At 34.1% G+C, this 23523-nt stretch overlaps 5 protein-coding genes across 14 annotated transcripts; 3 read left to right on the top strand and 2 right to left on the bottom strand.

The window, feature by feature from the left end:
- On the top strand, nucleotides 455-3189 carry LOC109344614 (glycine-rich RNA-binding protein 3, mitochondrial-like). Of its 3 annotated transcripts, XM_019583385.1 has the most exons (6): nucleotides 455-579; nucleotides 1057-1213; nucleotides 1326-1394; nucleotides 1554-1660; nucleotides 2216-2548; nucleotides 2580-3189. In XM_019583385.1, exons 2-6 carry the CDS (start codon nucleotides 1066-1068, stop codon nucleotides 2940-2942), a joined length of 1020 nt encoding a protein of 339 aa, XP_019438930.1. In that variant the 5' UTR covers nucleotides 455-579; nucleotides 1057-1065; the 3' UTR covers nucleotides 2943-3189. The 3 variants fall into 3 exon arrangements, with proteins under 3 accessions (XP_019438930.1, XP_019438919.1, XP_019438925.1); XM_019583374.1 differs by having other exon boundaries at nucleotides 2216-3189; XM_019583380.1 differs by having other exon boundaries at nucleotides 513-578; nucleotides 1050-1213; nucleotides 2216-3189.
- Nucleotides 3806-8436, bottom strand: LOC109344573. Of its 2 annotated transcripts, XM_019583343.1 has the most exons (4): nucleotides 7168-8436; nucleotides 6994-7119; nucleotides 5498-5919; nucleotides 3806-4798 (listed from the first exon to the last, which is right to left on the bottom strand). In XM_019583343.1, the coding sequence occupies exons 1-4, from the start codon at nucleotides 7817-7819 to the stop codon at nucleotides 4013-4015; spliced, it is 1986 nt and encodes a 661-aa protein (XP_019438888.1). In that variant the 5' UTR covers nucleotides 7820-8436; the 3' UTR covers nucleotides 3806-4012. The 2 variants fall into 2 exon arrangements, with proteins under 2 accessions (XP_019438888.1, XP_019438886.1); XM_019583341.1 differs by having other exon boundaries at nucleotides 6994-8436.
- LOC109344526 (respiratory burst oxidase homolog protein A-like) lies at nucleotides 10529-15541 on the top strand. Of its 5 annotated transcripts, none has more exons than XM_019583289.1 (14): nucleotides 10531-11156; nucleotides 11650-11806; nucleotides 11886-11934; nucleotides 12157-12270; nucleotides 12490-12921; nucleotides 13029-13415; nucleotides 13614-13709; nucleotides 13837-13952; nucleotides 14109-14211; nucleotides 14286-14468; nucleotides 14558-14689; nucleotides 14799-14927; nucleotides 15073-15169; nucleotides 15330-15541. In XM_019583289.1, exons 1-14 carry the CDS (start codon nucleotides 10790-10792, stop codon nucleotides 15437-15439), a joined length of 2472 nt encoding a protein of 823 aa, XP_019438834.1. In that variant the 5' UTR covers nucleotides 10531-10789; the 3' UTR covers nucleotides 15440-15541. The 5 variants fall into 5 exon arrangements, with proteins under 5 accessions (XP_019438848.1, XP_019438844.1, XP_019438834.1 ...); XM_019583290.1 differs by having other exon boundaries at nucleotides 10534-11156; nucleotides 15073-15151; XM_019583295.1 differs by lacking the exon at nucleotides 15073-15169.
- On the top strand, nucleotides 17031-19621 carry LOC109344542 (DNAJ protein JJJ1 homolog). Of its 2 annotated transcripts, XM_019583314.1 has the most exons (4): nucleotides 17031-18504; nucleotides 18544-18859; nucleotides 19116-19162; nucleotides 19302-19621. In XM_019583314.1, the coding sequence occupies exons 1-4, from the start codon at nucleotides 17144-17146 to the stop codon at nucleotides 19357-19359; spliced, it is 1782 nt and encodes a 593-aa protein (XP_019438859.1). In that variant the 5' UTR covers nucleotides 17031-17143; the 3' UTR covers nucleotides 19360-19621. The 2 variants fall into 2 exon arrangements, with proteins under 2 accessions (XP_019438859.1, XP_019438854.1); XM_019583309.1 differs by having other exon boundaries at nucleotides 17032-18859.
- Nucleotides 20921-23523, bottom strand: LOC109344560 (PLASMODESMATA CALLOSE-BINDING PROTEIN 3-like). Of its 2 annotated transcripts, none has more exons than XM_019583326.1 (4): nucleotides 23414-23523; nucleotides 22859-23095; nucleotides 22714-22747; nucleotides 20921-21403 (listed from the first exon to the last, which is right to left on the bottom strand). In XM_019583326.1, the coding sequence occupies exons 1-4, from the start codon at nucleotides 23466-23468 to the stop codon at nucleotides 21118-21120; spliced, it is 612 nt and encodes a 203-aa protein (XP_019438871.1). In that variant the 5' UTR covers nucleotides 23469-23523; the 3' UTR covers nucleotides 20921-21117. The 2 variants fall into 2 exon arrangements, with proteins under 2 accessions (XP_019438871.1, XP_019438876.1); XM_019583331.1 differs by having other exon boundaries at nucleotides 20921-21400; nucleotides 23414-23500.

Genomic DNA, 23523 nt, shown 5'->3' with positions numbered 1-23523 from the left:
ATATTTATAAAAATACTAAATAATAATGATATAGACACATATATTTCTATATAAAAATAATTTCAATAATATTGAAATTCATAATTTATTTACTTAGAAATAAATACTAAATGAATATATAGTATAACAAATAATGATATTTCCTCATAAAAATGAATATATAAACTCTTTTATACACTAAGAAAAATAACGTGATATTCGTGACACAAATTAATTTTATTATCTGCTAGAATACTATACTTTAACTTTATAGTTTTAATAAAAGAGAAAAAAAAATACATGTACTAATATTCTATTAGTTTTATCATTGTTAGTTTTTTACAAAAGAAAATGATCGATAATATATTAACCGTATATATTTATACTTTACCATGTAATATATTACAATTAGGTTAGATTTTTAAAAGAAACAAAGTGTTAATCGGACGGCTGTAATTCCCCGAATCGAAATGTAGGGTTAGTGATATGTGATGGAAGTGGCCCTCTTAAATCTACATAAACCCTATTCGGCCATTCCAGAAATTATAAAAATATCTTCTTTAGGGTTTAAGAAGCAGCAATAGACGACAACAATCTCAGGTACTCGCCCACTTTTCAATCTTCCTCTTTCTCTTTTCCTTTTGATTTTCTTATTTTCATGCATATATCAGCAATTTTATCACTAATGATTCCTTTTTTTCCGTTTCCAATTGATCATTTTGATTTAGCTGTTCATTATAAGACCTTTCTCTTTCACTAATTTTTAGTTGATAAGTTTGAAATTTGAGTTATTCATAAGCTGTATCAAATTAATTCTTGAATATTTATTATTGGGTGATGGAATTGGAAAAAAGTAGCTGCCTTTGGAATTTATGATCTTCTTTGGAACAAAAACAAGGAAGTGATTATGATCTTTATGTCGGTACCAAGCTGAGATAAATAGTTTTGTGTTTATATAATTCATTCTTATTATCGTTGAAGCTGTCTTCTCAACATGTTTCACTGATTAAATGTTAAAACTTTGTGTATCTGTACCGTTTTTTAGTATAATGATGTTTAGTTTATGCTCTATTTCAGTCTACAGCAATGGCTTTCTTTGGTAAACTTGGGAATATACTTAGGCATGCAGCTTCAGCAAACCAAAGGATTAGTTCAGAGATCCGTTCATCCCCGTCTTTTTTTCAGGCTATTCGGTGCATGACATCTGCTCCTAGCTCAAAGCTTTTTGTTGGAGGTGTGTTTAAACTAACTTATAAATTGCATTCACATTGTTGTTTATTTGTTTCTTCTTTATTTAACTAATAATCATGATTTATACATATGTGACTATATTTTGTCTGTCACAGGCATTTCATTTAATACCGACGAGCAAAGTTTCAGGGAAGCCTTTTCAAAATATGGTGAAGTTGTTGATGGTAAATAGTTACTCTCTGCCTTCTTTCTGTTTTTTGGCTTTTGTCAATAGTTTTTTCTTTGTTGTGGGAACCAATGAAATTGTGTTGATATCCTCTTATCATGATTTGTCTTGAGCTCTGTCTCACTAACACTTGATCTTTAATATATGCTATCTGTAGCAAGGATAATTATGGATCGTGAAAGTGGTAGATCCAGAGGATTTGGCTTCATCACTTACAGTTCAGTTGAGGAAGCATCAAGTGCCATTCAGGCTTTGGATGGACAGGTAACACATACTTGTTGTGCTTCGTATTATTATTATTTTGTGAATAGAATTGGTTTTGTTGATTTGTTTTGGAATATGCATTCTGTATATACAATGCAAGTTTTGTTTACTTGGCTGCCATGTCAGTGTTTTTTGCTTTATTTGTCAGTTTGAAAAATCATTTGTTTGTGCCTATCAGCCTTATTTTAGCATATCTAAATTTTGGGTGATGTCTGTCGGGACTGCTGCATTTGCTGTCACTATTATGTTCTTCTATCATTACACTGTATCCTCACCCACCATCTTATTGGTTCTTACCATTTTCACCATAAAGAGTGGGTCTACAAAAAGAAATAAAAAAATAATTGCTTGCTATTTTAAATTGAAAGGCCAGACCTGTAATTTAGTTAATCATTAAAAACCAATTGGAGACTATCACCCTGTCTGCTTTGGTGTACCTTCACTCTATATGCATATCATATTATAAGATTTTCGTGGTATCGAGTTATGTCTGTCATTTAGAAGTTATTAGCTTTCTTATTAGTATTCAATTATTTATCTGTGTAAACTTTTCAGGATCTTCATGGTCGCCAAGTCAGGGTAAATTATGCTAATGATAGGACTCGTGGCGGCGGCGGCGGTGGCTTTGGCGGTTCTTATGGCAACGCACCATATGGTGGTGGAGCTGGATATGGAGGTGGTTATGGCAACTCTCAGTACGGTTCAGGTGGTGGTGGTTATGGTGGTGCTGGTGGCTATGGTGGCAATTCTGCTGGAGGTTACGGTGGTGGTGGATATGGTGGAAGCAGCTATGGATCCGGTAGCAATTATGGCAGCGGCGACTCTGGCAATAACTACTCTGCTCCTGACAGTTTTGGAGCTCCTGGTGCTGCTCCCGACAGTTTTGGAGCTCCTGGTGCCGCTCCCGATACTTTTGGAGCTCCTGGTGCTGCTCCCGACAGTTTTGGAACTCCAAGTGCTGCTCCCGACAGTTTTGGTACCCCAAGTGCTGGTGGGGGTTACAGTGGAGTTGGAGGCTATGGTGATAACAGTGGGAGTTTTGGTGTTGCCGGTGGTGTTGGAGGAAATGAAAGCTCTCCTGGTTTCGGGGGCAACAATGGTTATGCCAGTGGCAGCAACTTTGCTGGTGGATTTGACGGTAGCACTGGCCAGTTCGATAGCAAGGAAAGCAGCAATGTGGGTGAGGATTTGGGAGGTTTTGGAGACTCAAGTGGAGGAAATTACAGGGATGATGCGGATGATTTTGCCAAAAGGGCTTGATGGAAGCATATATAGTTTTTAGTTTTTTATTGCACTAGTTCTTCTCTCTACTCCTCTCTGGACTTCAAAGCATTTCAAGTATGTTGGTTGGGAAGAAAGTAATGTTAGTCCACATCCTTAGCGTCATTCTTCCCATCTCAAGAGTAGGTCATTTCATTTTGTTGCTTTTCTGGTGATTTAGTATTTGACCCAAATTGAGATCTTTACAATTATTGTTGCAACAATAATCTAAGACTGATGATATTTTAAGATGAGCCCTTTATTTAAGCGTGTATTTGGTATAATTTGATAAATTATTTATGATTATAATCTGAAAAAAATAACTTTACATATTGCTAGATGTGAAAACTGCTTGTTTTTTCTCTAAAATAAAGGCTTCTGTTATAATTTAAGCTGTTATACAAACAAGTTTTAGTTATAAAAAATAACGTTTTCCAAAAAATAAGACATTGTAAGTGATTTAGTTATGCAAGATTCATTTTTTTATTCTACTAGTGTCGCCTGAAGTTTATCATTATCTTGATTGTAGTGATGTTCCCCTTATTATAGAATCCATGGTAAATGATTGAAGGCACCATTGGTGTGAGGGTTAGAATTTGGAAACGAGTTGAACTAAATAGAACTAGAGTTTAGTTTGATAAGGATTTGTTCAGCTCGAATTTGACATTCTTTTAGCTCGAATTTGATCAAGTTAAAGTTTACAAACTATTCAGTTTTTTTGTGTCTGGGTCATGTTTTGGTTGATTCATTGTCGGCCCTTACTGTTTTCCCATATTATGATAGCATTCCACGGTTCATTCTAAAGTAACATCACCTGTTAGATAGTTTAAATGTTCAAATTTAAACTTGGACTTTTGCATGAAGAAGAAAAGAGGGGAAGTTAACTGTAGTTTAAAGCCATAAACATGTAAACAGTATAGCTCAAAATTATAATACTATTTCACTCATATATCCATGTCCAGTAGTTAACAGTATCGCTGGCATGCAAAATTCTATGTCAAGAACAATGTAGCTTTGCTATGATAGTAAGCATTACACTCTTGTTGTACAACAAAAGAATCTATTCTACTCTTACACTTAACATATTTGGTATCAATGTTCATCTTCATACATAGAATACAATATCTTTCTTGCACTTTGCAAAACAGGAGAATCTTTCTTGGTCCTTTCAACAATTTGCATTATCAATTGCCTTTCCAACTCATAATCATAATCATAGTCACAATTTTCATCTCCACTGCCATCATTTAATTCATTAACATTAGAGCTTTGCCCTTCCGACATCGGTGCCTCGATAGAAGAGAGTTCCCTTGACAGTCTATCTCCATTGGCCATGGGGTGAATTCTGGAATAATCTACTCCATGTTGAAGCCAGCTATTTGATTGTGAACCTAGTTTTTGGTCAGGATCATGGATACCTGATGGTGAGTTTTCATCTGAGTCATCTGTCTTCATTAATTCTTCATAAGCTTCATTGTATGCACCTAGAGCTTCACCTGATAAATTGATAACTAGGGGTTCGGTCATGGGATCACAGTTATCAGAAGTCGATATATTTCCTTTAGTAAAAGATGATGCTTGTCCACCACTTGGGAAATGCATTTGGGAACAATTCTCGTGCTTTAATTCCATAGACCGTAATTTCCTCTGGCTATTTTGGAGGGCAAACTCAAGCTCCTCCACGCGTTTCTCAAGTCTGGATTGGATAACTTCGTGCAAGCGCAAACTTAGTTCACGAGGTGAAACTGCATAGTTTACAGGGAGATCTGTAGTTTCATTAGCATCCTCATTTGATTTTGATTGGACAATATCTTCCCCAATGATCTTGTCTGTTCGCAACTCACCTTCGGTAAAATCTGCTACGAAGTCCAGGTCAAACTGCAAGAATTTTTTGCAACATTACACTTGTGGGCCTATTTTAAGCACTGTTAACTTGAATACAAAACGCATGGAGAAAAACAAATAGGCAAACTCATAAAATCAAGGCAAAGAAAATAGAGAAAAAGGACAAAAACTTGAGAAGTGAACTACACCTACAAATTTGAGCTATATGTGATTTCTAAAGAATTCAGAGAAGGTATCTAGCTAGCCAAGAAATAATTTCTATAATAAACTAAAGTTAATGAAGCAATCATTTTGTCTGAATTTCACTTTTCTTTCGAGACTTGTTGCAAAATCAGAGTAGGCTTTAAGTTTATCATATAATCCAATCCATGACACCAGATATTATTGTCAAGGTCAGAAAGAAAATCATGATCCCCCAAAGAGCACTTTCACATTACCGCTATTCCAAATAGTCATTATGAGGCATTTGCCTTTCATGATATGGATGTGGGTTATACTTTTCAAAGGTGAAAATATGGAGGAATTGAGTAGCATAATTTCTCTTTTAAGACATAAATCAGAAAGAGGTATTTTCACTACATTCTTTGTTACTCTCACCTTTAACATGCACGGAACTTAATTAGGATCTTCATATATGATAAGCTAAATGAGCCTATAAGATCATGTCATTGCTTAGAAATTCAAAGATAAAAAACGATTTATTTCATAGAAAAGATACTCATTTATGTTTACCTCCACTAGCTCAGACAGTTTTCTATCCAGGCTAGACTCATTCATGTTCAGCCCCAATCTCTCAAGTTCAGCTTCAAGCTCAGCTTCTATTTTGCTCATAGATTCTGAACTTTCTTCTTCCTTCTGATTATATGATTTTTTACCATCAATTACTGGAGAGTTATCCGTGTGCTTTTCAGGGGAGAATCCATTTAGCTCCTTATCACAAAAGGAATGATCACACGTATCCTGGGAACCATAATTTTCACCATGTAACTCCTTCACTGTCATTGAATCTTTCATTTCAAGTTCCTCTTGTAAATCTTGAACCAAGTTTTCATTATGCTTCAATAACTCCCTTAACTTGTCCATTTCTCTTTTATTTGCCATGATGCAAGTTATTATGCCAAAAGAAAATCCGAGACTGAAGATAAATGTTGCATCTGAGGATTACGAACATGTCAAGAAAAGCAGTTATCAAAGCAAAACACACTGCATAAGAAATCAAGTACCAGAGCCAGGATATGAATTATCAACCGATTTTATCAGAAGATCAATATTTGTGGTTACTGATACAGATGATTTGTTTGGGTTTTAAAGTTAGCTGTAGTCAACATGTTAAGAGCAGATAATAAACACTTTTCCAATTAATACTGAAAATGCCATTTTAGGACCAGAAGCAATTTCTTTAATCATCTGGCCCAAAAAATTAAATTGGCCAATTGTACAAGATATAAATAATAGTTAAAATTTGATCATTGGAAAGAAAAACTAAGATTCTATAACATCGTTAGAGTATACATAGAGCTAGACCACTCCGAAACCCAATTGATTTTCAAATAACTGATTATACATGAGTCTAATTGTCAGTAACGAGTCTATACCATTTGGTTTTCAAATAACTGATAATATGTGAATCTCATTCTCAGGAACAAATGAGTTGTATAGAATATACACTTGGGCATGAAAATGAAACAAGAGTCCTTTACAACTTGTGTTCCTTATGCATAAGCAATACAGGAAGAAACTTTAACTAACCAAATAATACAGAGGAAAGCGAAGATAGATAATTTTCCGCAAGAGGAAAGCAGTAAACTACGTTGCATGGGCACTTCAAAAAAGGTGAGGTACCCATATCTGCTACGTAATGGTTACGGCATGGGTACTCATTTGATGTAAATTGATTCAAAACTCTGTCATTTTGGGCCGAAAGGTAGAATTTTCCCATTTTCTTCTTAGTCCCGTCATAATACTAAATATGAGTCACATAATTACTCTCTCATCTTCATATTTCAGTCAGTTTTGGGTCTCAACCTCTCATCCTAAGCCTCTCGCATCCTCTGCTAATGCTAACTTATGATGTACCCGTGTTGGTGTAACACAGGCAGTAAACAAGTCAACCAATCCCAATACAAAAGAAAAGAATTCTTCTAAAAGCAGGCATGAAAGGAAGTCCATGAAACAAAAATTTGCAATACAACAAAGGCTAAAAGTATTTTTAAAATCAAGAGCCGTACCACGCTGAGCAAGCAAGTGTTCGGACATGTCGTTTGAAGAGATTAATCTCCTACTTTGCCCATGGCTTTGATTATACTCCCTCCTGAAATCATCAAAAGACCCAATTTTTGGTAAAGAAGGAGCCCCATATAATACATTCCCGTCTTTCAATTGACTGGCTTTTGCATGCAACTTGTATTCTTCACTTGCGGCTAATGCGCTGAAAGAAGCATCATCATTCTCCCTGCTGATTATTCGGTTTCCATCAGTTACAAGAAATGACCGTGTAGCCACTGATGATGATGATGATGGATAAGGACTAAAGACATACTCTTCCATTTTGGCATGTTCTGTGCATAGCTGAGCCATTAGGCAACTCTCTAAAGAATTTAAAGGTCTACTTATATTCCCATACAAATGTTTACTCCTGAGAGAGTTTTTATTTCCGGGGGGATTATGGATAGAACCGATCTCCCCTGCAACTGATTCAGGAAGCTGGAAGGCACAATTAGCACTAACATTAGAGCTTTGCTGAGTTCCATCTTCAATATCATTGAAGTTCTCATTTGCAGAGAACGATACTGGTAATTTCGATACACAAAGGACATCACTCTCATTGCAAATCCTGAAACATGAGTTCACATCAGCAGCCCTTCTATCCGAAGAAACAACGTCTTTCGTAAACTTATCTCTGCGGCGAAAGGGATGCCTCGGGGAGTCCGGATTCTCAATATTGGAATCCTCTGAATACAAATGAGAAGAGCTACCACTAATCTTTGAAATCCTTTTCCAATATTTAGTCAAGTAGCCAGCTCCAACAGCAGCTGCAACAACCCACAAATCCATTGCAGCTAACCCTCTTTACTTATCTCTCTCTCATACACACCACACAATAAGGAGCCACTACCCAAAGCCAATAAAACAAAATATCCTCTTTCTTTTTACTATCAGAACCAAAAGGTAAAAACTTTCCATCAATCTAGAAAAAAATGGTTCATTTAGGAATGAGCTAAAAAATGATTCACTAACTAAACCCAAGTCTTAGCTATAACATGGAGAATGAAAGAGAATGCAAATAATGAAAAGGGAATAATTGACTAACTAAGACAAAGACGGAGAATCCAATAATAATAAATAATGAAAAGGGAATACAAAATGAAGAGAATGCAAATTGAAAGCAGATAATCCAAAGAAGAAGAAAAAAGTAAAAACTAGATTTGGTGAGTGCAAGAATTCATAAAAATGGGTTTCGCTTCGATTTGGTGGTTGGTGCGAATATGAAAATATTGGGGCAATGGAGAAAAAGAAGAAAAAAACGAACTTTATTGAGAGAAAGAAAAGATGATGAAGGTGGGAAGAGAAGAAAGCATGAATGATGATCGAAGTTGTGTTTTGGTGCAAACAAACAATGCAACTGCTGCAACACAAAAACCCTTATCTCTCTCTGTCTCCACAATATTTTCACTCCCAGGCCAAAAATATTAAATAAATAAATAAAGAAATAATAAGATTCTTATTAAAATTTATGAGAGAAACTATAAAAAAAAAATTGGTAAGGGTATCCACTTAGCTTTTTAATTTCAACCGATGAGTGTTGGTTCAAGTGATACATAATTAATTTTTTTTAAGTAAGGTTTCGGGTTCGAGTCTTGTGAAGATATAAAATACTCGCGTCACGTGAGTTAGCCTCACATACCTGTGAATGTTTCCGGCTTTGACAAGATTATCTCCAAAAAACTAATCTTTTTTAGAATGTGATTGTCCTCCCATAAATCGAACACCTTTAACTTTGAGAATTTAGTAAGTCTTATATCACTATATCAATATTTTGTTGGTGAATAAACTATAAAGTGAAAGTCATTTTGTTTTCCTTAATATTTTTTTGGTGTTGCTGACTATAAATATTGGATGGGTCATGCGTGTTTAATGAAAAGCTTTTTTTTTTTTTTAATTTTAAAGTTTGATTTTGACCTAGTTTAGGAATTTTTTTAATTTTTATCATGATTAAATATTTATTTGCTTAAAAAAGTTACAAGTTTATTTTTATCTATAAGTATTGTTGTTTGATTATTGCCTTGGGAACTTGAAAAGGTCAGATATTTTGACACAAAAGAAAGGTTCACAAGGAGACTAGAGCATGTCCTAATCATCCTCATCATCACATTTATTTAAGATTAATATTTAATATTAAGTTTTTGTTAAAATGTTATAGAATTTGTTAGGAATTATTGAATGAAATAAAATGGTAAAAATTATTCCCCTGCATTCATATCAAGAAGCTTATTTAATAAAAAACAAACTAATAAATATTTTAAATTATAAATTATGATTTAACAAGTTGAGAAAAATAATTTATAAAATTTAAATTATGAGTTTTAAAATCATTTATAATTATAGGTTTTTCAAATTTTAGTTGATTGTGCTAATGAGAGTCAAGCATGAACTAATTTGTCTAGGTAAAAATCAGAAAAATATAACATCATTTTGTTAAAAAAAATAACTTTATCTCTAACGTTGTTAAGGCAAAATGAGGATGATGGATATATGAAGTGAATAATTATCTTCATGAAGTAGAAGGATATATATCTGTTGTGACAGTATCATTATATGTACCATTAAATATTTACGAGGGTAAAATATGTGTACTGACAGTGTAAAGATTTATATAGTCAATGCATCATCCACCATTTATTTGTAATACTTTTATTTAAAAGTCAATGATAACTAAAAATCAATGATGAATAATATAGTGACAATATAAAAAACCTTTACACTGTCGGTGTATATCTTTTTCCCAATATTTATTTGCACATAGCTGAGTTATCATAATGTCCAACCTTTTCATTATCATGCATTAAATGATTTGAGTTGGGTCAATTGTATTTGGGCCTAATGTTTTAATAGCTCATCCTTACCTATTGGAGAATGATTGTTGTTTGGGCCGACCCATAATTTTGTTTTGGAAAACAATAATTTAAAAAAACTAACATTAATAATGAATATGAAAAAGAGATCAAATTTCAACCGGATAGATAAAACATAAAAGTTTTCTTTTTTGTGCGTATCTAAATTTCACTTTTGGCATTCGGTGGAGAGTACCTTGTTAACATTCTTGGGTAGCCCCCTAATGGACCCAAAGAAATGTAGAAAGTGTTCAAAAAGTAATGTAAAAAGTTGTAATTGTAACCGACATGTCCTGTTGTATTCCTTATCCTAAGTCAATCAAAATATTACTTTTTGGTTCTAAAACTTTTCTTTCATTCATATTTCAATATATAATTGATTTCACATAAATATAAGACACTGTTTACGATATGTGATCCGATCAAATTGGAACACTTCCAAACCACAAACACTTTGTTGTTTCTTCACACATTAATGATCTATCTTAAGCCCTCTTTGTAAAACCATGAGTTCTTGATCTAGTAGTTAGGTAAATAAATGCAATGAAAGATACTGTACATGTTCTCTTTTCATTGTATATATCACAACCTTTACATTTGTATATTTTTTCAACCTTCACCACTTCACCTGCTCTTACTTAATCTCCATCATCTTCTAATCAATATATTCCAACAAAACCTCCATTACTTGATTTCAATGTCCTAGTCCACATTTCTCTACCAAACCCAACACACATGATGTAATAAACACTATACTATTGTTCTTTTCATTAACTCATAATACATGTCTTTTTCTCATTTTCCTCACTCAACTACTCTATGTTCCAAATACTATAGTCTTCTATTTAGAATGTGATTGTAACAAAAATCTTCACTTTCCAATACAACTTGATCAAACCTTCATAACCCAACAATGGGTAGACACCTAAAGTCCCAAAAAGCTCATGATCATTCTCTCATTGCTCTATTCAATTCAACACCTTCTTCTTCTTCTTCTTCTTCATCATCATCTTCCTTATCTTCCTCTTCATCTTCTTGGTATGCTGAAAGCATTCGTCTTTCATCCAATCCAGTTCAAACCGGGTCTAAGGTTTCTCATGAAGCAGAACAAGCTGAGGTAACAGAAAATGACTCAATCCAATGCATGGGATTCATGAATGACATTGGTGGTGGCAGCATAATGGAGTGGAAAGATGTGGAGAACCGGTTCGACCAATTGGCTTGGACCGGGAACCATACTGAACCGGTTATAAAATGGTCTGAATTTGACTTCTGCATTGGTAATAATAGTAAAGTCAACAAGTTCTATATATATATATATATATATATATATATATATTTATATGTAATATCATTATCACTATGTTTCATGATAACAATAATAATTCATAGGATTCTTCAAAACCTTTTTTGGTGTCTTTTTGTTGTCGGTGGATGTTCTGTTTATATCTTCTATCACTAGTCAGCTAACAAAACAGGATAACAATAATGCATTTCATAGCCTTTAGCCACCTTAGCCATGTTCTTAGCATATCATATATGTTGCTATAATGATATAGGACAAGTTGTATCATTTCTGATTCTTTTTCATACTTAATTTCATTCAAATGTTTAATATTTATATAAGACTTTCTCATTTTTAATTTTCTTGTAGTGGGTCTAGTTCTACATTATCAACTTTTCCACCTGCTCTTGAAAAGTTGATAATGTAGTTAATTATTTGGCAGACATTTTATTTGAAGTCTTAAACTTTATGCATTTTTTTTTGTATAGGGATGCAATCATCACCAGAGTTTGCCAATGAATTGTTAAGGACACTAAGAAGATGCAGGAATTGGAAATTGGATATCACAAAACCTGAGCTCCAATATTTTTGGTTTAGAATCAAAGATGATTCTTTTAACTCAAGAATGAGAATTTTCTTTGACATGTAAAAATCCACTACTGAACTCTCCTATTCACAATTCTGAAATCTGTTTGTAATTTATCCTTTGCTTTTTACTATATAGGTGTAACAGAAACATGGATGGAAAAATTACCGAGACAGATATAAAGCAGGTTAATATTTACTAGATAAGAAGCTGTTTAATTTTTCTGATACTTATTGTCATGTTCTGCATGTTCATATTGTTGATTTTGGCTCTTCTGCAGACACTGTAGAATGTGCTACAATAATTAATTGTAGTTGGTGAATATAAATCTTCATTGTAAATAGTTTTTCAGCATGTCCATGTACATTGGATTTATGTTAACTATTTTTCATTTTGGCCTTTATTGCAGACAATTTTATTAACTGCTTCTACCAATAAACTATCCTTGACTCATGAAGAAGTAGAGGACTATACAGCTTTAATAATGAAATCTGTGGACATAAAAAACAATGGCTACATTGAGGTACCAATTTTAGCCTCAAACACTTAGGCTGTGTTTACGAGTTGAGTTTTGGAGGGGAAAGAGAAGGCATCACAGTCATCTCACAAGTGTATTTCGTGGCTCTAAGTCTATCTTTCCCCTCCAAAACTCAAATCGCAAACGAACCCTTAGTTGTCATACAAAATGATCCAATCCTCTACCATATTCTAAATAATGAAAATATTCACTCATGCATTGTAGATATCTCAAATGGAGTCACTTATGAAAGCAACCCTATCATCAAAGACACTCTTATCACCAACAAAACAAGTATCAGCAGCATTAGGCAAAAATAATGTTCACAACAACGAGTTTTGTGAAGTAGTAGAAGAAGAACCAATGTCAAAGGCTGAAGTGATGTTTAGAAACTATTGGAGACGTTGTTGGATTGTGCTACTTTGGGTGGTTGCATGCATTGGATTATTTACATGGAAATTTGTTCAGTACAAGAATAGATCAGGGTTTGAAGTAATGGGTTATTGTCTTCCTACAGCTAAAGGTGCAGCCGAAACCTTAAAACTCAACATGGCTCTCATTCTTCTTCCTGTTTGTAGAAATACTATAACCTGGCTCCGCAACCACCGTTCCATAGGCTATCTCATACCCTTCAATGACAGCATTAACTTTCATAAGGTACTTGCTAACATAATTAGAATTTGAGGATCATGTTATATTTTGTAAGTAAACTGCGAAAAATGAGATCATAGTTGCACCAATTTTGTTGTTTTTGGGATGTGTAGGTTATTGCAGGAGGAATAGTGGTGGGTGTGATATTGCATGGTGGGACTCACCTTGCATGTGATTTCCCAAGAATCAGTGAGTCCGATAGATCAATTTTTAGGCAAACAATTGCGGCTGATTTCGGGTATCACCAACCAACATATGTGGAAATTTTGTTGACGCCAGAGGTGGGGAGTGGGATAGTAATGGTGGTGTTAATGGGCATTGCATTTTCACTAGCATCAAAGTGGCCAAGGCGTGGCTCGCCAGTGTTGCCTGTGTCCTTGCGAAGGGTCACTGGTTATGATACCTTTTGGTATTCCCACCACTTGTTTGTCCTTGTCTATGCTTTGCTCATTTTCCACTCTGTCTTCTTGTTCCTCACCAAAAATTGGTTAGAGAAATCGGTAAGCCTTTATTAATTTTTCAACATCAATATTAGTATTGTACCTCAACCAGTTTGATAAGATGCAGTATTCATAACATTGTTTCTGCATTTTAATTTTTTAGTTTGAAGGCCTAAATTGTACTAGAAGTTACTAATGATCTGTAATTTAAACGAATTACCAAACAAATTTTGATTTCACTAATCTTTCTATGTGCAGACATGGATGTACATTATTTTTCCAGTTTTATTGTACACAGGAGAAAGGATATTTCGAGCCGTAAGATCAGGATCTTATGAAGTTGATATTTTGAAGGTATTCGATCAACATTTTTATATTCAACTGTTCATGAATTCTGTGGCATGTATATTTTTGTATGATAAAGCCAAAAATCTGAAAGTTACCATTTTCTTGCTTACCCTCTTTTGATACTTCCATGCAGGCAAGTCTCTATTCAGGAAAAGTTTTGCACCTCAAAATGCAAAAACCAGAAGGTTTTAATTACCGGAGTGGCATGTATATATTTCTTCAGTGCCCCCAACTTTCGCCCTTTCAATGGTACTTGTATTTATATTATATGACCTTTTCATCATAGGCTCAACATTCTACCAAATCATTTTACATTAATCAAGTCCATTATTGCAATTATTATGACTCCAATGTGGTCAATCAAGATTGATATTCTATTTGCGCCTCTTTCGTCTAAATTTTCAGGCATCCATTTTCCTTGACTTCAGGGCCACAAGATGACTACCTCAGTGTGCATATTAGAACACTTGGAGACTGGAGCTACCATATATATTCTCTTTTCCAAGAGGTAACCATCGCAATGTTTAACGTGGAGTTATGTTATTCGAAAGCTTAGTCTCAAAATTGTTCTTGGATCTGCAGGCCGTGTTATCCGGATTGCAAGAGTGTCCGAAACTGTACATAGATGGCCCTTATGGTTCTGCAGCTCAAGACCATGTAAAGTATGACATTCTAGTACTAGTTGGCCTTGGCATAGGAGCAACACCTTTCATTAGCATCCTCAAGGATGTAGCTAAAGGTGCCCAAATAGCACAAAGAGATAATGTAAGATTTGTTCTTTATAGTGCTATAGATTTTCTATTACTATGTTCCTTTTGCATTAAACAAACACCATAATTGGGCATTTGAAATAGAGTGGTCTCAGAGAATGCAGCTTAACAAAGGGTCCATCAAAAGCATATCTCTATTGGATTACAAGAGATCAAAACTCCTTTGATTGGTTTAGAGATGCAATGAAGGAAATATCAAATTCAGCTGAAAAACAGGTATGCATAATTGCATTTTCTCTAGCTACAATATGACAATATTATTATACAAACTAATTAAGATTTTCAAGCATGGTCTAACCATTCTAGTTTTCTGGTAATCTTTAAGTCGGTCGTGGAGATGCACAATTTTCTGACAAGTGTATATCCGGAGGGAGATGTGCGTTCCGCTTTGTTAAGTGTCATTCAGTCCTTGCATCATGCCAAGAATGGCATTGACATAGTTTCCAGGACTCCAGTAAGTTCATCTTTACCTTAAATATATATAGCAAACATATAGAAATAGCTAAAAAGCTTTAAGCTTTAAGTCCATCTTATAAGCTTTAAGCATAACAACTTCAGAAATTTAAACAATGATGTTATTTTTGCCACAAATTTTTCAGATACACACGCATTTTGCTCGACCAAACTGGTTCAATATATTTTCTAGATTGGCTCGCAAGCATGGAGGAGCCAAGATTGGTGAGAAAATTATTCCTTGTAAATACATTTCTCAACTTTGTATCTTATATTAATAATTGAAATGTAGGCAAATTTATGTTACATGCTAAGTTTAAGATTCTATATATGTGTATGAAAATAAGAAGTTAAATTGCTTTTCCTTGAATCCTGATTAAGGAATGTGGATTTTCTCTTACAGGGGTTTTCTATTGTGGACCATCTAATTTAGCAAGAGAATTGATGAAGTTGTGCACCAAATTTTCCACCACAACCACAACTAGATTTTCTTTCCATAAAGAAAATTACTAAACATGTTTGTTTGGTGTACCAAATCCTTATCAAAATGGAGGAAAAATGATATGTTGTCATAAACTATATCCTAAACCATGTCCCGGGCTAATGATATTGAAGCAAAAATGAAAAAAATATTGAATATTTAATTCTGTTAATTGACATGTCATGTTTTCATTGGTCAAAAATCTGGTTTATGACACAATTTTGAACAATAGATCTTTAGAGAGCAACTTGTTCAAGTAATGGTATATGCAGGAAGAACTCACTATGTTCAGTTTTGGATACTTATACAATTTTTTTACTTTCATGCACCTTTTGTACATCAATATAGATGAAAATGTTGCAATAATGAGATAAATGATTTTATCATGTTTATAATTACTCGTTAATTATTGAAATTTATTTTCTCTGTTTAGTTTAATATTGGTGATCTTAATTTAAGTTTATTATACATGTTTAATATATTGTACCATATCTTGTCATATTCTGTAATTTTTAAACTTTACTTTATTTTTGTGATGGTTTCATATTATGTCTATTTCTATGCTGTAACTGTGTTCTACACGTTTTCCATTCAAATTATTATTTTTGATAGGAATCATTCAATATGGTCATTGAGAAAAATAATCCACTCAATTCATTTTTTGAAAAAAAATGAAATTATACAAAGCCTTTGAAGATTTTGCTCTTGGATAATTTGATTCTTGCATAGTTCCTAAATAGTTTTTTTAGGACAATTTAGTTTCTGAAAATTTTGTTTTTTACATTAATAGAAAAGGATTTAATGGTAATCATTGACCCCATGATAACTTATAATCAACCCAAATTTCATTTTTGTATTTAAATAAAATTTGAAATGGATTTTAAGTGAATTAAAGATTACTTATTGATCTTTTTATAGAGGGAAATTCATTTTTAAAAGTTCACTTATTAATTTCTTCTTGCATTCTAAATATCTTTTGCCATTCTATAAAAATCAAATAATTATTTATTATTTATTTAAAGGTAGTACAATAATTTTAAGATTTTATGGAGTTCATATGAAATTTTCACTAAAAAGGGTCTCCAACTACCAATATTTTTTAAAAGTGTCAAATATTTATTTTACACTCAATTTTGGGTATTACAAAAATCATTAAACTATTTATATATTAAAAATACATTTTTAAGTATTTGTGGATCAAAATTTACCTTTTTTTAATGACAGGTTCACTGTATATTGTAAAAAAAAATGAATGAACTAATAATATAACAATTTTTTATGGTGTTATTGAATTATTTATTATTCAATTTTAATCATATTTGATTATTAATGGATGGTTTAAGTGATATATGTTTGATTTTCTTTAAGCAATATTTCGGGTTCGAGTATTGTGAATGAAAAAATATCCACTAAGAAATTTATCCCATATAGATATGGATATTCTAGACTTTGACAGAATTGCCTCTGGTACGATATATCTATTAGAAACCAAAAAATCATATTTGACTTATAAATAAAAATAATTGAAATTTAATCTAAAAAATAATCTATTGTGGTTGTGAAGGAGGAGCATTTAAATCTACAATCTTTTTTAATCCTCTATTTTTCTTTGATCTACAACAGTGTATTATGTTTTGGAGTTATTAATATTTGAGTAAGTAAACGGAACAAGAGGTTCGGTCGAAGGATCAACACAACAAAACCCGAACCCTAATCTCTTCACCGCAAAACCATCAATGGCGGCGTCTACGAAGCGGTGCCACTACGAGGTCCTCGCCGTCTCCCGTGACTCCTCCCCCGACGAAATCCGATCAGCCTACCGCCGCCTCGCCCTTCAGCGCCACCCTGACAAGCTCGTCCAATCCGGTATCTCCCAATCCGAAGCCACCGCTCAGTTTCAGGAGCTTCAGCATGCCTACGAGGTTCTCTCTGATCCTAAGGAACGTGCTTGGTATGACTCTCACCGTTCTCAGATCCTATTTTCTGACACTGACTCCGTTGGTAGCTCCGTTGTCCCTGACCTATTCTCATTTTTCTCTAACACCGTCTATAACGGTTACTCCGATTCCGGTAAGGGTTTTTATAAGGTTTATTCTGATGTGTTTGATAAAATTCACGCTAATGAGATCAATTTCGCGAAGAAGATGGGGATTGGTGTTGATTCGGTTCGACAGGCTCCGGTTATGGGGAATTTGGAGAGTCCGTATGCTCAGGTTACAGCGTTTTATAGTTATTGGATTGGTTTTGCGACGGTTATGGATTTCTGTTGGGTTGATGAGTATGATGTTATGGCTGGTCCGGACAGGAGAACAAGGCGCCGTATGGAGGAGGAAAATAATAAGGCGAGGAGGAAGGCGAGGAAGGAGTATAATGATACTGTGAGGAAGTTGGCTGATTTTGTGAAGAAGAGGGATAAGAGGGTGATCGATATGAAGGTGAAGAAGAATGCGGAGATGGAGAAGAAAAAGGAGGAGGAGAGGGAGATGAAGAGGAGGTTGGAGAAGGAGAAGAAGGAGAGGGCCATGAAGTATGAGGAGCCGGATTGGGCGAAGGTGAATGAGGATGAGGTGGATGATTGGGTTGAGGAGTTAGAAGAGGAGGAGGAGGAGAAGAAGGAAGAGAAGGAATTTTATTGTGTGCTGTGTGGGAAGAAGTTTAAGAGTGAGAAGCAATGGAAGAATCATGAGCAGTCTAAGAAGCATAAGGAGAAGGTTGCCGAGTTTAGGGATTCACTTGATGATGACATAGAAGAGCAGGTTGAAGAAGATTTAGAAGTGGAGGTAGAAGTAGAGGGATTGGAAAGTGAGGTGAATGGGATTGGGGCGAATGATGTTCGGTCGGGGGATGATGATGATTATGGGGTTGATGATTTGGAGGGGAGAGTTAGAGATGGTCTCAATGTTGCAGAGGAGAAGACTAGAAATGGAGTTGAGCTTGATGATGATGGCAGTGGTGGACTTTTTGATTCAAAGGAAGGGGAGGAGGCTGGTGTGTCGGTAGATTTGGATGGAGATGAGGAAATTGATGTTCTTGAAGCAATGGTGGCTGGGCACAACAGCCGAAAACCCAGTGCTTCAACTCAGGAACCCGAGGCTTCGGTAGATACAACCCACATTGAAAATGAGAATGATGAGGTTTTCGTGATGGAATATGACAACCGAAAGGGCACAAGAAAGAAACGAGGATCCAAAAAAGAGAGGGGTAGGAAAAACTGGGAAGAATCTAATGCACCTGCCAATGGGGATCATGGGAATATGGACAATAAGGGAAATGATAATTCCTATGCAGAGGAGTCTACTTCACAACATTATGGCGAAAATGAGGGTAATAGTAAAGGAAATGAGCCTGTAGGTAAACATAAGAAGGTGTCAAGTGAACTAGCTGATAAAAAAGGAAATGCTAAGGATACAAAAACCAAAGCTAAAAGTTCATCCAAAGGAAGAAAAGGAAAGGTAAGAAATCATGAGATATTTAGCTATTAGCCTGTAACTGCTGTGTTATATACTTTCTATTGTTTTAATAGTTTATTGAGCTTGTGTAGCAGTGAATGAAGTTCTTATTTACAGATACTTTAGCAGTTTCTATGTAGCTGTAGCAAGATAACAATGATTATGTATTCTAGCTAAGTCTTACCCTGTTATCTTTTTACTCTGTATTATGATGGTTTCTGATGTCTGTTTTTGTTTCTTAAATATGACAACTTCAAAGAATCTTGGCAATAGTTGTGACGCATGTGGAGAGGAGTTTGAGTCAAGGTAATTTTTGTCACTGTTGTTTATCATCATAGTTTAAGTTGTTCTCTTGTTAAATATTCTGTTATCAAGTTATTATAAAAAATATATATTTTGTTATCATTATAGAATGTTATATAACTGCGTTTGGTTTGATTCACAGGAATAAATTACATATGCATCTTGGAGAAACTGGGCATGCCACAATAAAAAGACGATAAAGATTATTAGATTCAAACGTATACAATCCCCTCGAGTATTTTTACAATTCAAGATATTGACCAGCTTCAATTATTGGTTCATTCTTTAATTTTTACTGTAGTTCCAATGAATTTCATTTTAGCTTTCGGCATAAATTATGTTGTAATTTATATCGCACTTGAGAAAGAAATGGATAAAGGGATTTCCATTTGCGGAAATAACCTATTCCATGTTGAACATTCTGATCAATTCCATCTACCCAAGAAAGAATATTTTTGTTTCTTTATTTGAATTAAGATATAACAAATACTGGCATGTGAAATGGACATCATTCCATTAAGGAAGCAGCAATGGTATGTTCTTTGAGAGAGAAAAGTAAGTATATTACGAGTTTCAGATTGAGTGAAAAATGAGTTTTAGTAAAAAAAATGAGAAATGAAAAAATATGTAGTAAATATTTGACTTTAATATCCCCTTCAAAATATAGATGCATTGCGACACTGGTACTGCTGCAGTAAATACTAAATTTTGGTAATAAAAAGCATTTGAAATCTAATTTTTTAAAACTCATTGGTTAGAAATCTACCATTAGAGAAGAAGTGTGACTTTTAACTTATCTGAACCAATCTTAATTTCATGCAAGAAAAAGAACTTACCGATAGGGAAGATTGGACAATGTGATTGAAATTGCAAAGAGGAAAAGGTACAATTGAATTAGCACCCCCCATGTGGGGGAATACAAGAGAAGCAAACAGACAAAAACATGTGTTGTAAACCAGCCCATTCAGCAGAACAAGCATCAATGATTCTGTCGCATAAAATTTACTACAATCATATCTTATAATATTATTGGAAACGCATTGAAATTATTTATGGAATTAAAAACAAACAAAATCAAAATAGTGTAACATGTGAAGTTCTGAACTCCATGGATTTTCCAATCTTAAACATTTGTACCTTTTTATATAATGAAGCTTTGTTGAAAATGACGGGATGCTGTTAAAAAAGACATAAACTGTGAATCCACGACAGCCACACACACTCCAAAGACAGATTCTTCCTATAACATATGGCTCTTCGTGCTACCATGTGATTCCCTGCACGAACACTGTTTTTTTCTGCTGTTTATGTCGTTTACATTGTTAACAAGGTAAATAAATTAGGACAAATCTAAATAAAATCACCATAAGTGGTATAATTGTTATTTAGATACAGACATTTGTAACAACATTATCTCATTGGAAGCAATCATGTCTGAACCGGAAACATCCACCAATATGCAAGGTTAACTCTTCTAGTGGATATTTTTTTCATTAACAAGACTTAAACCCGAGACCTTGCTTAAAAGGAATCAAACATATACTACTTGAACCCAACACCCGTTGATAATATAAGTGGAGTCTGATAAGCTAGCCAAGATTCTTTAATATATTTTTGGCACTACTACTTCAACCTCATATATATATTCTTTAATATGTTTTTGGCACTACTGAAGCCATTTTTTTTATCAAATCATTTAATCTAAAGAAAAGAACAAAAAAGAGAAGAGTCCCATAGCAACATCATAAGAACTACATGGAATGAATCAAAAGCCCTTTTTTTTTTTACCCAAGAGGAGGCATAGGGTGGAGAAAAATAGTTAAAAAGAAAAGGAAACTAACATCTCAGGTTCAACACCTAGAAAATAACACTCACATGCATCTTCTTATGCAATGTGACAACATTACAACATTTTTTCCATAATACATACAAGTCACAATCATGGCCACATTATATTTTCAACCCCACCAAACCATGATGAAGCCAGAAAAGATAGCAATAGAAAATAGAGAGAGGAAACTAGTGTGAACAAGTGTAACTCCACCATCACTTTCATCAGTGTTCATGCCTGATCCTGAAGGACCCATGCCAGTTCCAATGCCTCCTAATACACCAGGGGTAGCACCATATGGGGTGGTTCCAATGGTGGTGGTAGAGCCAGTAGTTGTTGATGGGGTTCCAGTGGTTGGTTTGGTTCCCATGGTTGGTGTAGTTGATACTGGAGTTGTGCTAGTGCCTGCAGTGCTGATTATGAAAAGGAACCATTACTCATTTCATGTAAAAAGCTCTCTCAACATGATTGAAACTGAAACATTATGGCATGCAAAAACATGCTATACCATCATCTACTATGACACTATAATGAAGATTGATCTATTATAAAGTTTAGACATCAATATTAATGCCTATATAAATAAACTACACTGATGTAGTACTTCCATATTGATAATGGAAGTATGTACTAGGATTCAAAATTAGTCGATTATTTTTAATCTTTTGTTATATGACACACCACCAACCATGTATGAGAGAAAAGTTAATTGGTTTTGTAAAATATCATGGGTTACACAGTACAAACAAGAGATAAATTAGAGAAATTACAGAAAGTGAAGAGTAGCCAAGATTGGTCATACACAAGCATCAAGAAAATCTTCACTTTTCAAAAGATGTAGGCCCAGATCTCAAAGCAAGTGTCTATTTATCTATATAGCTATGAACTAGTCTCTTTCGAAGTTTGGTTCAACTATTATCGATGAATAAATGATTTGATCATAAGGGTGGAAAGAAACCTTACACTAATAGAACATTTTGTTAGTAATTTATGGTGAAAGATAAAAATTGAAAATTACTGACTCACGAGGGATGGTACTGTTTAAGATTCCCACAGTCCTCAAAACGATGCTGTCCACACTTTTTGACTATACAATAAGTGCATGCATGACTAGGTTCAATTGGGACAAATTTGTCTTTTCCAAATCTCTATTTTTTTGTATTTGGAAGAGATTTCAAACTTTACTAAAGGCATTGAATACCAATTATTGCACTATCTTTCATCAAATTAAAGCTCCTTATCTAATTCCAACGGCTATTTAAACATCACTATGAAGTTACAATATTGTTCAAATGAAATGAAAGAAAGGTGGTTCATTGCATTGGACCACATTTCAATGGCCTAACAAATAGTACAGACAAATAAATACTATAAGCACGTTTAATCTCTGCAGCCAAAAAAAAATTCTTAAATATTTATAGAAAATTGTATATATTTAATAGCCCTCTGATTAAAGAATCATAGAATAATGTAAAATAAAAGTGTAGAGAGCCAAGTTAGCTTTTTTGGGTACAGAAAGCCAAATTAGCTTATGGGGTGAATTTATTTATAAAATACAATTTTTTTTGCTTTATAAGGTCATTATCCTGTTTTCCATATATATATATATAAAAGCAACCATTTTAAAATTTACAGTAAAAAAAAGAAAGAAAAAGTACACATTAAACTAAGCAAAATCAGGCACCAAAAACTAAGAACATGGAGAGATTAATTGACTACATACCTGGCACTTGAAGGGTATGCACAACCAGAAGAGCCTGCTCAACATGAATAATAAATGAAGGGATTAACACAAGCATGATGGCTAATATTGTGAGAGAAATATATGTTAAAAAGTGTGAGAAAGAAAGGGTAAAAGATTTATTTACTAGGGTCAGATGCAGTAACAGTGGCTGTTCCAGCAAAGTCACAAGACAAAGGAGCTTGACCCTTTTTTTGGTAATAACTATTCACTGCATAGCTGCAATGAGACTTCACAGTATTGGGTTGGAAACAAGGTCCATTTTGATGAAGAGGGTTGCAATCAGCACCTGCTCCACAAGCATAATCCAACGTCTTCTGCAGTGTTGTGTCACTCCCATCCTTGCAAACACACCAAGATCCACCTTTCACAACAAATAACAAAGCCAAGTTTATGAAAAATAGAACAAGGGTTTTGAAGTGTTTCAACTTTTAAGAGAAAAAACAAAGCCTTTTTAAACATAGTATTAGACTATTACTAATGTGTGGTTACTACATAACACAATATATCCATATTCCTTATAGCTAGCATAAACATATCATCATGTTATCTTAGAAGATTTGGTGTGTTTAAAAAGAAAAAGGGTATGCATTAATGAAGCATAAAAAAGAAAAAAGGAAGATCTCACACCATGTTTAAACATAAAAGACATTAAAGTAAAAGAGTTTGAAGAAAAGCACACTTGTATAGGGTGTTATTAAGGCCAAAAGAAGGAGTGAAAGAGGAAAAGCAGCCATGTTAGGGAATGTGGCAGATGGAAAATGGAACACAGGTAGATAGAAAGATTGAGAG

Source organism: Lupinus angustifolius, chromosome LG01 (genome assembly GCF_001865875.1).
Source record: "Lupinus angustifolius cultivar Tanjil chromosome LG01, LupAngTanjil_v1.0, whole genome shotgun sequence".
Lineage (NCBI taxonomy): Eukaryota > Viridiplantae > Streptophyta > Magnoliopsida > Fabales > Fabaceae > Lupinus > Lupinus angustifolius.
Note: the sequence above shows the minus strand (reverse complement) of the source record. Positions and strands in the feature narration are given on the sequence as shown.

What these genes read in the sequence shown, in the direction of transcription:
- LOC109344573 (XM_019583341.1), bottom strand. Translation starts at nt 7,819, where the DNA reads ATGGATTTGTGGGTTGTTGCAGCTGCTGTTGGAGCTGGCTACTTGACT. An exon ending in ACACTTGCTTGCTCAGCGTG is followed by an intron (nt 5,920 to 6,993) that starts GTACGGCTCTTG and finishes CGTAATCCTCAG; the next exon opens with ATGCAACATTTATCTTCAGT. An exon ending in AACTGTCTGAGCTAGTGGAG is followed by an intron (nt 4,799 to 5,497) that starts GTAAACATAAAT and finishes AAATTCTTGCAG; the next exon opens with TTTGACCTGGACTTCGTAGC.
- LOC109344560 (XM_019583326.1), bottom strand. Translation starts at nt 23,468, where the DNA reads ATGGCTGCTTTTCCTCTTTCACTCCTTCTTTTGGCCTTAATAACACCC. An exon ending in CTTAATAACACCCTATACAA is followed by an intron (nt 23,096 to 23,413) that starts GTGTGCTTTTCT and finishes TTGTTGTGAAAG; the next exon opens with GTGGATCTTGGTGTGTTTGC. An exon ending in GCATACCCTTCAAGTGCCAG is followed by an intron (nt 21,404 to 22,713) that starts GTATGTAGTCAA and finishes TTTCATAATCAG; the next exon opens with CACTGCAGGCACTAGCACAA.
- LOC109344526 (XM_019583289.1), top strand. Translation starts at nt 10,790, where the DNA reads ATGGGTAGACACCTAAAGTCCCAAAAAGCTCATGATCATTCTCTCATT. An exon ending in ATGAAGTTGATATTTTGAAG is followed by an intron (nt 13,710 to 13,836) that starts GTATTCGATCAA and finishes ACTTCCATGCAG; the next exon opens with GCAAGTCTCTATTCAGGAAA. An exon ending in TATATTCTCTTTTCCAAGAG is followed by an intron (nt 14,212 to 14,285) that starts GTAACCATCGCA and finishes TTGGATCTGCAG; the next exon opens with GCCGTGTTATCCGGATTGCA.
- LOC109344542 (XM_019583309.1), top strand. Translation starts at nt 17,144, where the DNA reads ATGGCGGCGTCTACGAAGCGGTGCCACTACGAGGTCCTCGCCGTCTCC. An exon ending in CCAAAGGAAGAAAAGGAAAG is followed by an intron (nt 18,860 to 19,115) that starts GTAAGAAATCAT and finishes ACAACTTCAAAG; the next exon opens with AATCTTGGCAATAGTTGTGA. An exon ending in GGAGAGGAGTTTGAGTCAAG is followed by an intron (nt 19,163 to 19,301) that starts GTAATTTTTGTC and finishes TTTGATTCACAG; the next exon opens with GAATAAATTACATATGCATC.
- LOC109344614 (XM_019583374.1), top strand. Translation starts at nt 1,066, where the DNA reads ATGGCTTTCTTTGGTAAACTTGGGAATATACTTAGGCATGCAGCTTCA. An exon ending in CTCAAAGCTTTTTGTTGGAG is followed by an intron (nt 1,214 to 1,325) that starts GTGTGTTTAAAC and finishes TGTCTGTCACAG; the next exon opens with GCATTTCATTTAATACCGAC. An exon ending in ATATGGTGAAGTTGTTGATG is followed by an intron (nt 1,395 to 1,553) that starts GTAAATAGTTAC and finishes TGCTATCTGTAG; the next exon opens with CAAGGATAATTATGGATCGT.